Source organism: Pseudonaja textilis, chromosome 1 (genome assembly GCF_049901715.1).
Source record: "Pseudonaja textilis isolate UNSWEBS1 chromosome 1, rPseTex1.2, whole genome shotgun sequence".
Classification (NCBI taxonomy): domain Eukaryota; kingdom Metazoa; phylum Chordata; class Lepidosauria; order Squamata; family Elapidae; genus Pseudonaja; species Pseudonaja textilis.
Genome location: NC_141990.1, coordinates 233,999,045 through 234,011,339, shown reverse-complemented (window position 1 = coordinate 234,011,339; position 12,295 = coordinate 233,999,045). Strand labels below are relative to the sequence as shown.

The window sequence follows — 12,295 nt, the reverse complement described above, 5'->3', positions numbered from 1 at the left end:
CTGATGAATGTGTGATTGGGGAATTCTTATGGTAAGGGAGAGTTTTGTAATACACAAAATTCCCATGCTGCTTATAATTTTAGAATTGGGACAAGTAGAATAAGTAAATATATATATATAAATAAATATATCTTGTATGCTCTAAGCTGAAGAGCTGGAAGTTCATTTTGGATCGATTGCTTTTTTGAAAGCATATCATTTGTTTACATATGGCAAGTTCTACTGTATTTATCAAACACAGCTGTGGATTTCTCCACAATTTGCTCTTTAATATTTTTTTCTACCCTAGAAAGATCGGTTTTGGAAATCTCTTTTTCCAATCGGTATGCCTGTAACTGATGTAATATTAAACGTGTTGATCATAACGACAAACACACCTGAATGACAATGCATGCCCAGTAAACAAAATTCTAATTGAGGATGCAGCATGGGAAGTTTCTTTATGAATACAGGATGTGCAGTGTAGCATGACTCTCCATTTGATATTCCTCTAATAATTCCAAACATATTGTATCTCAAATTCCTAATACAACTCTTACTTTTTCCTGTCTCATGAGCTAGAATCCAATATTTATATTAAAATAAAGTCATGGATTATAAAACTTACTTTCTCTGTTGGAATGCTACTTGAAGATAATAAACTATATGCTGAAATAAATGTGGTAAGAGGAGCATTGGAACTGATTATCATTTGGACAACTTATATTTCTGCCCATTTGTTTATTTTACTACTACTCAAGTCAGAAATAATAGCAGAAGCGGCAATGGTTGCCTGTAGTATGGATTAACCCTGCTTGCATATTTTGTATTTATTCCTATATTCTAATTTCACTGCTCTTTTCTCATTTAAATGTTTTAATATTAGATTATCAGTTTACTTTCAGCTAAGATAACTAACCTTCTCCTTGTGTACCCCAACCCACCATCTAACAAATTTTTTATAGAGAATGATCCAAATACCAAGCACAAAAGACGCACACTTTTTGCATATTTATTGTAGCATACAATGCATTGATTCTTCCTCTGCAAAATGGAAAGTGTAAAGAAATTCTGAAATTCAATTCAGAAATGAGAAACAGAACATGAAATAGGGGTGATTGCTCTAGGGCATGTGTGTCAAATTTGCTGTGTCACGTTGCTGTCAAGTGACAAATCGTGATTTTTTTTCCCTTCATGGAGCTAAGGTGGGGGGGCCTGCACATAACGCATCCAGCCCACGGGCCACCAGTTTGACAACCCTGTTTTAGGGCATCCCAGCTCTTTCTTTCTGGTCCTTTAGGAGGCTGTGACCTGATATGGGCTTTCATTCTTTTTTATTCTACAAGAGCTATCTGTATACAAGAGATGGTAAAATAGGATATTGTGCCAAACTGAGCACTTTGAGCTAAAAGAAACTTTTTGTAGGTTGAAGAAACTACATTCTTTAAGTATTTCTGATACAGATCTCTTCCTCCATTTATTTTCTTATTTGAAAATAAATTTAGATTTAACAGTTGTTCTTTATTTGCTTATATCAATTAGTTAATTCTTTACATTGAGGAAAATATTTGTGTGTAATACTGATACGATCTTAGGAAAATTAGATACAGGTTAAAACTGACAATGTACAGGGAAGAATACAAAAAATCAAGAGTACAAATAAATGCACACATTTTTGTATTTTTCCCTAGGCAGGGTATGAGAGCACCAGTTTGATATTGCAGGAAGCAAGGTGGGTAACGATGGGCCAGTCTTTTTCTTTCAAGGAAGCAAGTAATAGTGAGCCATTTCTAAAAATCTTGCTAAGAAAACTGCTGAAATTTGTCCAAGTAGATATCATGAGTCAACATTGACTCAAACACACACAAACACACACACACATACACACACAGACGTAATGTATAATACACAAACATGATATCCTGTTGCATGTATACACAGCAAGACGTTTATCAGAAAATGATGTTAAATGTAGATACTATCAGTGAAAATCTGAGATGTTATCACATCACATATTAAAACATAAAAATGGAGAATGACTTTTTAGCTTAGATGATAGGTCTATAGATATTTCTCAAAGAATTATAAAGATTTTTGCAAGTACTATCACTATCAGATGTTTGCAATATGGGAATCTCAATAGGTTTATATAAATTGTGTAAGTTGTATAGATTTGGTATGTTTGTTTTGTTGTTTTGTTTAATTAAGTAAGTAAACAAATTACATGAAACTTGTGAACTTCTTAAGTGTGCAGTTGACACTATATAGGGACAAACATGAGATTATGATATATAAGAGAGAAATATAATTATAATCATATCTCTATTTCATGGATAATCTTCAACTGGAAATGTAGATTTTTGGCTGATGTCAGGGGTACAGAGACTGAGAATCCACACTCACATGAAGCTTCAAAAGCCTTGAATGTAGATCCCTAGAACAGCTCAGTTTGGCCAACTGATTTTTGTAATTTTATTGTGACAGAACCTATAGAGAGTAATATTAACTGCATCAGTGATATGCAAAGGCAAACAATACATTGGGCTTAGTTTTTTGGTCCTGGGGCTGACGAAATCTAGAGCGGCAATTTTACAGCCAGTGTAGACCTTCAGGCCAATCTAAGTAACCCATATTGGTCAGATATGAACTGGAACCAAGGCAGACAATTACCAATTCAGATTATCTATCTAACACACTTTAAATTCTCTCTTTTGCCTGCTTTAATATATTGCCTGCCATAATAATATCCCTTTGGCAGAACGAATGTGCTCCTGTGATTTGAAGGAACATGTTCTTTAAGGACTTTTCTATAGGAACCTGTGCTCTACTGTCATGATTCCATGTAAGAGGTATTTCTGTTCTGGGGATGATTTTATTAACTTAATTCCATCCATCCATCCCTCTAGCCATCCATTCATCCATCCATCCATCCATCCATCTTTTAATACTACTCAATTCTAAATGACTTTGCAGCTTTAACCTCTTCAGAGCAGTTGCAAAATTTCTTATGGACACCAGTACTTTATGTGGGAAAATACTGTCTTAATATTAGGGTTTTAATTTTTTATGCTGTTTTATGTCTTTTTACCTGCATAACTGGATTCAATTTCAATTTCAGTTAAATTATGTCCCTCCCCCCAATTTGCCTTGTATTATTATTTCTCAGACTTGCCTGCTATTAGTTACCATTTCCCTGGCATACAATCCCTGGCATATTCTTAGCATATGGTCAAGCGTGGTCCATGAAGGGCACAAATTCTTTTTGTGAAAAATATTATTATTCAGAATACATTATTCATGAGGTTTTTCATGATGGTAAGTTTGATAAATAGCACCAAATTACAGAACTATCAGTTCATACCACTTTCCTAAGCTTAGCTACGAACTGTCCACTTTTATTGGCATTGTGGTCCTTTCATTCTTCTCTAAGCTGGAATATTTAGCATTTAATAATTTTGAAGCAGCTTTCCCCACAGGTTGTCTCTGGTTTAAGAGCCACATGCACTAATGGAATATTTTCCTAGAACTGGAGTTTCTGAAAATAGATACCTTGATTTTATGTAATTTGATATAGTAATAAAGCATAATCCTTTGAAATAGCATGTTATTGTCCAAAAACATGCTGGAGTATCTATCAATGTTAGAAATATGTTCCATAGGCCTCAGATATTATTACTGTTGTTGATTTTATGTTTTTCAGCACATGATAAGATCATATTATACTAAATAATCATGGCCTGCACAACTTGTGGCTTTGCTTGTTATGTTCAAATGAACAATAAGATTAGACATAGTGATATACCATTAAGAGAAATCACTGCCCTGGAAATATGAGGGCATGATTTAGAAAGGTATACTTATTTGACTATTACTGCCAATAGTCATATAACACTGCATTTCACCTTTTTAACCCAAAGTGCGTCATTTTAAGTTTTAAGCATTTTGCTACAAAACAACTTACTTTTGGAATATAAAAAAGCTACTTTGGTTATCATAGCATAGAACTATTAACAACTAATGTTCCAAGTAAATATTATCTAGAAATTCATTTATGCCGATGACCATATGTCTCCACATATGCAGACATAAGCAATGCAGGGAAAGTAAATAGAAATATACAGATAGTTAACATGGACATACAAATGCTTAAAGGAATCTTAATGAGTTTTCCAGAAAAAGAAAGTCAGGAAGTGCTTTAACAATGCGAATGGATATCAAATTGACAATGAGGGATAGAAAGAAGCAAAATGAGTTATATTTAAATAAAAATAATTCCCCAAAACAATAAACCTAGCAGCGCAGATATGTGCATTTCCTAAAGAATTAAAGCATGTGAACTACTGAGCCACAGCAACCCAGATATAGAAGAAGCACTAAAAGATCCAGAAGGAAGGAAACTTAAAATTGAGAGAGAGAAATAAATACAAAATGAAGAGAAAAATAACACAAGGTCAAGAGGGAGAAACAAACCAAAAAAACCCGCAAGAGAATGACACTGAAAAGAATGCAACAATGAGAGTAAAAGAAAAAGAATACAAAAATGAGAGGAGAAATAGGAAAAAAGAGGGCAGAAAGAAAAGTGGCCTCAGCTATCAAAACAATTGTGTGCATCTAGGAAGTCAAGATTCTTAAAGATGCAGTATTCCTCTTAAAAAATGAACCCACAGGGAAAGAAAAATTAAGATATTGAGCAGGTACCACCTCAAAGTTCTGATTCAGTGACCCAAGGAGATAATATTTCAGTTGGAGTTTCTTTCTTACATTAATTTTATTAGCCCTGTAATTCCTTAGCTTACTTTTTTGTGGTTGTTCTCTTAACCACTCTTTCATCAAGATACACAAAACCAAAAATATTAAAAAAAAACTTGCCTTGTTCTTATGGTTTTCATTGGGTTCCAGCACCTTATTGATCTGATCAGGGCTTGGAAGCTAATTAGTTGGTTAACACTTGGGTAGAAGACTAATGGCAATCCCAAAATTGCGGTCCAGCCAGGGAAATTGATAAACAAGACTATGGCAAACCAATTCTGTCTCTGCGGCCAAGAAAACTGTGTGTCTATGTATCTACAAAGTCTCCAACATTCAAAATAAACTTGAAGATCATCGATCCTTTTCCATATTTCTGTATTTAAAAAGGATACTTACTTTTTAGCTTTTTCTTTTTACCTGTCATTGAGAAAACTATGTAGTCTATTTTAAGATGTATCTCCAATCCTTATCACTATTTGAGACCCAGTGCTTAAAAGAAACGATCCTGGAAACTTATCAGTGCTTTGGACAACAAAGAGACATTGATAAGGACCCATTTTAGGGTAGTGGTTATGTGCTATTTGTGACTATTTGTGAAAAGGTTGGAACCTTTCTGAGAAAAAGGACTATTTGTGAAAAGGGGTTTTGCTGGTTACTACAACAAAGGATTTTACAGCAAGAGGAAGGAGGGGTGTGGGGAACCATAAGGGTGGTGAGTTAGCACTGTGATCTGTCTGGCAAGAACTCTGAGCGTATAGTTAGGCTTTCAAAATCCTATTGTACTACAGTCACTCTGGGCTGAAATTTGCATCAAGTATCTGGCTCTTGCAACAATGTTTAGGAATTCTCTGATGAATATCACATCAAACAGCAGCTCATTATTTCTCCCCAGCTTATGAACGGTTTATGAGATTTGGCAACAACCCTCCTTTCATCATAAAACAGAGTGCCTTGCTTGTTGCCAGACCATCCCATCTGCTGAGAGGCAAAATTCCTCGCTCCGCTTCTTTAAAATGGGAAGCTGATATAAATTTCAGAAAAGTAATGGAATGATCTTATAAAGCATTTCAGGGTGAACTTAAAGTGAACTAGGATTTGTGCAAGTTCACTTCAGGGAACTATTTTCAATATTAGATTTAGTACAGCATTGTGACAAAAAGTCTCCAAATCTTACCTCTACAATATACTCAAATCATCATTTCCAAACTCAATATAAAATAAAAATGTTAATATAATTTTCAGGTCAGCTGTAAACATTACCAAAAAAACACCATGAGCTCATTTAAACATTCTAAAGAAGCCTACAATACTTGTTGGTGATGGTATCCCTGCTGTTGCTTTTTCCTCTACATTGCATATTGGCTGCATTAGCCTATGACTATGGTGGAAATATTTTCTCTTTTTTCCTGTGCAGGTAAATTGACACTGCATAGAGTAAACTTAAGAGCTTCTAGATCAAAAGCTTTAATTTCAATACAGGACTGACCACAAGTATCACTCCTGAAAATAGCTTATAAATATGTAATTTTTAAAAAATCGTTGGTTTTAAAAAATGGAAATGCAATATACATGCTTCGCTTGTTTGATTTGGACTGTATGTTCTATGTTCAAAAGGCAGACTTGAAAAGACATAGGCTGACTTAGAACTTTCTCAGACTATAGAAAAAGTTGTCAAGATGATTGGTTAAACTCAGAGCATGATTTTATGGGCATGTTAATTGGATCCCCTATCTGGCTAAATTTATGCATAGTTTTTAAAATATTAATGCTGGAAGAGTTCCTTAACATAATTGAAAGACCCTAAAAATATCAACAATTTTAAAAATTACAATGAAATCTTCAGCAGTCAAGAGAGGAAAAAAATGGGATGCTACAAGATGTCATATATTTGCTGAAATCCTGCCTGTTAATATATTATTAAGTCTGTTTTCCAGTTAAGAACCACTGCCTCTTTGAAACAGCAAGATGTGGAGTGACCCCAGACTAAAGCAGTCTGTGAAAGAGAAAAGAACCAATTAACCATCATTAACTGACAGAAAGCTTGATCTTCAAAGTTCAAAGCTTATTCTTAAACATCAAGGAGACAAGCTAACATATTCTCTGTATCTCAGACAAGAGAGTCAAATGAAACTTATTTGAGGTTGGGTAAATGGTTCACTAGGGTCAAATTTGACTTTAATTGCCAATATGCATGGAAGAAAGGCAGTAGCAGAAGTAACAAGGGAGCTTAGTGGAATGGATGAAGCTGGGCTCACAGGTTCTTTTTGTCCCAACTGAGATCAGCAACTTGGTCATTAAGTGAAGTGGTTGCTAATTGAAACCATGATGGTACTTAGCTTTCCTTTGATTTACAGATCTGCAGAGGTCATAAATGTGTTACTTTTTAACTGTAAATGGTCACTGTATAAGGCAGTTGCTAAATAAGGACCACCTCTTCTGATTCCCTATCCTTTTTTGCTTGTCATTTGTTGATGGAAGCATTTCCGCCTCCTTTCAGTTCATAATGTACCCCAGCTCTAGTGTGCTTTGCTTGATCTTGGAATCTTACAGCATAGACATAAACTATACAAAAATATATGGAGACCGTTAGGCCAAAATATATGCTATCGTGTAAAGGTGAATTAATCACTGGCTTGAGTTATTTCTTTCCAAAAAAAATGAAATCAAATGTATCCCCAGCAGAAAAGGGAAACACTGCATCTTTAAGAATAGAAGTGAGATAAAGGAGAGGAACAGATTGTTGGTGTTTTATACCTTTCTTCTTTGCTGAATGTGGGATTGGCTTCACAGATATCCAGGCTTTTACTGAACATTGTTTTACTATGGCAGGAACAAAGTAAGAAAAAAGAGTTACTGATCTGGACATTCATATGAGATTCACCTGACGCAGTCCCACCCATGCAAAGTTACCCCCCTCCCTTCCAAAAAAATATCTATGGAGTGGAGAGCTACATTGCTTTCCCAGTTCTATTCTGATTTTGGAAGGTTTTAAGAGCTCCTTCCATAGAAGGGTGTAGCATATGGGTTACTGGGGAGGCTGATTTTTTCCAGTGAAGGAGTAAACTAAAATTTTAGTAATCTTGTTGATGTGAGATGTGAGATAAGGGTCACTAAATACAAACCATTCTTGCATTTGGCCTTTCCAAACATCAGCTATCACTTAAGTGCCGGCTTAAACCTGAACCATATTTGTCAGAGACATGGTGGTGAGGTATGCCAATTTTCAAGGAAGCTACTGTGTTGAACAAGATCTGAAGAACGCAGATCCAGCTTGGCCATTCAAAGTAGCCTCCTCAGTACATAATTGGTTCCCACTTGCTCCCATTAATCTGCAAAGAAAAGCCAAACGTATTTCAAGCCCTCAGAAAAAAAATAACGGCAGGCCTGAAACCTACGGATGGGTCAGATGGAGAATAGATCCTAGTTTCAGGTAGCTGTCTTTTCAGTAATCAGTGTAAAGAAATCAGGAAGAAAAGGATGTCAGTTTGTTGATGAAAGTACTTCTTTTTCCTTTCAGTTCAAAAGGTACCTCAGCTCTAGCATGTTTTGTTTGATCTAACATAAAGCCTTGAGCCTTTGACAGCAATCTTTGGGCTGAAAAAAAATTCCGTGACAGGAAAATGTACCATGAAAATAGCAGCTGCGACAGCATTAATGTACCATGAGGAAAATGAAAAGCTGAGTTTAGATTATGGAACAAGAACAACTGAAAGTACCAAAGTCCTCATAAGAGAAGGAATAAAAGGAAATGAAATTTACAATAAATAAAACAGCAAATGGAGGAAGCAAGATTATTGGCAGGAAAAAATTGAAAACCAAGTTGATTTCAAGGCATTCATCTTTTTCACAGGCAAATTTTCTTGGGTATCATGAACAGAAAGGGAAGAGGCATGGAATGTATAAACTATCAGATAATACAAGATTTTGAAAGAAGATATAAACTGTATTTTCTCTTCACAGGACATTTGGAACGGCAACTGCCGAAACCAACATATACTCGATTTAATACGTCTCAGGAAGACAATGCATGGTAACGTACTTTAAGCAGAGTTGGACATGAGCAAATTGGAGACGAAATTATGCTGATGGACAGCTTTACGCTTATTTTTTGGCATGCTTTTCACAAAAATAAATAGCTACTTATCCATAACTACTTCTAAGAAAGGCTTAATAACTTTGCAGAGGCCATTAATAATTTCACTGTGACCTATGAATGCGCATTCCAAAGAAACTACTTGTTAACAAAATGTCCTCATTGATTTTGTAAGTGTATTCATTTAGTAGGCGATGGTGATGTTCCCCTCATGTTCTTCCATTTACTTATGCAACAACCTACTGATATGTACCAGGAATAGATGACATTGCATTTCAGTCACTTTAACTGGTGTGGCTTCCAACAATAAATATAAATAAATGTAGTGGTTTTGTAAGGACCGTGAAAATTCTTAGTTTAAGATCTTCCCCTCTCTGGTCCCTTGATCACAGTATTACAGTGTCCAAATTGTTTGGGAAAATGGTAGAATAGCTACTCATTGAAAATAATGCTCTTCCAGGTAGTACTATCCTCTTCAAAATGATTTCCAGAGGTAACATGAAAATTCATAGTAGACTCTATGTCCAAATGTTTTTTTCCCCTCATTTGGTGGACTTTGTTTTAAGGAACAAGCTTATACTCAGTATGAATGAACAACACATTGTTGTGTTTGTTACTTGAGGATGAAGTGGCATAAGGAATGCACAGAGACACAGGATACTGTGCAAAAGCACCATGAAATTATGAATTCCTTTTTTATATTTTCTGCTTTGCCTATCTATTTTTCACACATGCATCATAGCTCTTGCCAGTTGTATATCATAAAACCAGACTGTATTTTACTGTGATGTCATTTTATGTCGTGTTTCAGAAAATATTACTTTATATAAGATCTCACTAATGCAGAGTAAATCCACAGATTTCAGCTACAGTGCTTTTCACCATTAAAATAACTATATGCAAAGAAAAATAATTTTGTTAAAAATGGTTGAGGTTAGTAAAATAAGCAACTTTGTAATGTGACACTGAACAAATGAAAATGTTAAAGTCACTGGTACGATACAAACAACCCAATATATATGTGAGATAATCTTAGAATTTAGTAAAAATACTCTTCCCAGCTTAGATTCCTTTCTTGGTTGGTTACTCTTGTCTTGATCTATCTTAAATACCTGATTCATATACAGAGAATGGTAATGTAGAAACTACAAATTGCTGCTTTTAAATTCTGAAACTTTGCATGCTAATCCTGAATTATTTAGGGATATGTCAAATCTTCCAGGATGGTCTAGAGATAAGACAAGATGTCAATGGTTGCAACTGAATAATAGCTCAGCATTGCAACTTAACCCATTGCGGCAGAAGTGGTCTCACATGCATCATGACATTTTCCACAAGAAAACTGTATGTTTTCCTTTTTTGATATCCATTTTTTGTACATTAGAATTAAAATCACAATATTTCGCAAGGAACCCAGCTAGCTAAACTTTAAGGAACTGCATAATACAGAGTTGCTGGGAATTGTTAAAGCAGTTGTGCTTTCTCTTTAGCAGCTGTAGTAACTTTTTAGATTAAATATTCTTCCTGCATAAAGACAATATTTGAGACCATGAATTCATGCTGCAAAGAACCAAAAGATGGGTGTTTAAAATGTTTAAAAATAGAGTCTCTTAAAACATTTCTATGTAGCATATCCATATGAGATTCCCTTTTATTTCTGCAACGTGATCCTTAGTCAAAACACAACAAAAATGACCATAAATATCTGAATGTATAACTTTTGGGAACTTTTGCTTTGCCATTTGATTTTCAATTCAACGATGAGGCTGATATATTTCATTAGAGAGTAAAAAAAATCCTAACCTTAACCTTACAATGGACTATAAAGGGGATCAGAATTATGAATATACAGCGTTTCTATTTTGCTTGTGTTTACCTAGTCTATGAAACCTTTACATGGTTTCTGTTATAAATTTCTCCCTAGCATTGTTTTGAATGCTTGTTAGAAACAGAAGATTAAGGAAGAAGACATAATAACAATAAAGAGGTTTCTTGTGAATTAATTTCTCTTTCTTGCAAAAAAAAAAAAAAAAACCCTAGACTGATGCTGATAAAAATGACCGAGCCACTATACCAGCTCCTGTGGTTTCTCAATGGCATGTAAGATCTTCTTGTTTGCTTTTGGGACCACCTACCTCTGTCCATGCTGTGCCATTTCAATTGCTCTGCGGGCAGGAACTGGGGACCCTCCATCTGTCACACTTAGAACCTCCATGGACTTCCTCTCCGGTCTCCGCTTGCCATGTCTGTTCAGCATTGGAGAGTCCACACGTTTTCTGGGAGGGTCTTTATGCAGAGATAATGCAGAAACTTAGCATGGTTATAAGATGGCTCAAATCTCTTGGAATGATAAAACTCAGGGTCCCCACAATCTGTTTTCTAAACTCAGCAGAGGGGATGAGGACCCTGATAGAAACCAAAACCATTTAAACTCTTTCCACATCTCTGCATCTCATACCTGGTCCTTTTTACTCTTGCCATTCAACCATATATCTAAAGCACTTTTCAAAAGTAGCTTATATCATATCACACATATACGACCTAAAAGCAGAGCTTAGATAATGCAAAGAGGATAGGCATTTTATTCAGGGAAATCATAGGTCCAAACAATAACTTTTGCTTCTCTACAAATTTTATTTTTATATTCTAGTTTTCTAGTTTTCTTTTTTTTGTAATGCTACATTTTATATCTTACGCTAATGTTTTCTTTACAAAGTATTATTGTTGCTAATCTTGCACTAAAACTTTGAAAAAGAATAGACACCTGATGCTTTATCCTAGAAAACTCTAAATAGTAATAATAAATAGATATCTGCAAGCTTTGCAGATCTGTGACATTATGATTCCATTATAGGATCTTGGTCAATACTTCATCACAAGATGCAGATATATATTAAAAATTGCAGACAATGAAAAACAAGAGGAGAGGCTAAAAGAATGAGAAAAATATAATATAGATTTCTAGTATTCTGAATCTTGCACCTATTGCAAACAGCTTTTGTTGAATGAACACATGTTCAGTGACCTTTCAAATTTATGATGGCGCTGAATGAGACGGACTTATGATGGGTCCTTCTAATTGCACCTATTGCAATGACCCATGGTCATGTGATCGCCATTTGCAATCTTCACTGCTGACTTTCAATAAACAAAGTCACTGAGGAAGCTGGCAAGAATTTGCAAATAATGACAGTGTGGCTATGGCATGCTACAACTGCATGAGATCTGCCTAAGGCCAGCAGCTGGGATTGCCACAACTGCCATCATTTAAATCACTTCATGTTTAAGACTCTATCGCTTAGCAACAACATTGCCAGACTCATTTACTCTTGTTAAGTGAGTACTACCTATATTCTGATATTTTTTCCTTTATATGCTGATGCCCACCTGGACAAGAGAGCACTTACATGTAACTTTGAAGAAAACAATATCTCCAAACAATTGTTTATCTGAAGTGATATTTAATGGATAATA

At 35.1% G+C, this 12,295-nt stretch overlaps 1 protein-coding gene across 12 annotated transcripts in view; it reads right to left on the bottom strand.

Moving 5' to 3' along the window:
• BRSK2 (BR serine/threonine kinase 2) overlaps positions 1-12,295 on the bottom strand; it is a 460,906-nt gene that overhangs the window by 66,022 nt on the left and 382,589 nt on the right. For 8 of the 12 annotated variants that reach the window (XM_087920981.1, XM_087920982.1, XM_087920987.1 and 5 more), the window contains exons 12-13: positions 10,957-11,107; positions 7,483-7,548 (exon numbers count right to left, since the gene is read on the bottom strand). In XM_087920981.1, coding sequence (XP_087777107.1) covers positions 7,483-7,548; positions 10,957-11,107 — 217 coding nt within the window. The remainder of the gene's footprint in view (positions 1-7,482; positions 7,549-10,956; positions 11,108-12,295) is intronic. The other 4 variants (XM_087920984.1, XM_087920985.1, XM_087920991.1 and 1 more) reach the window with 1 other exon arrangement.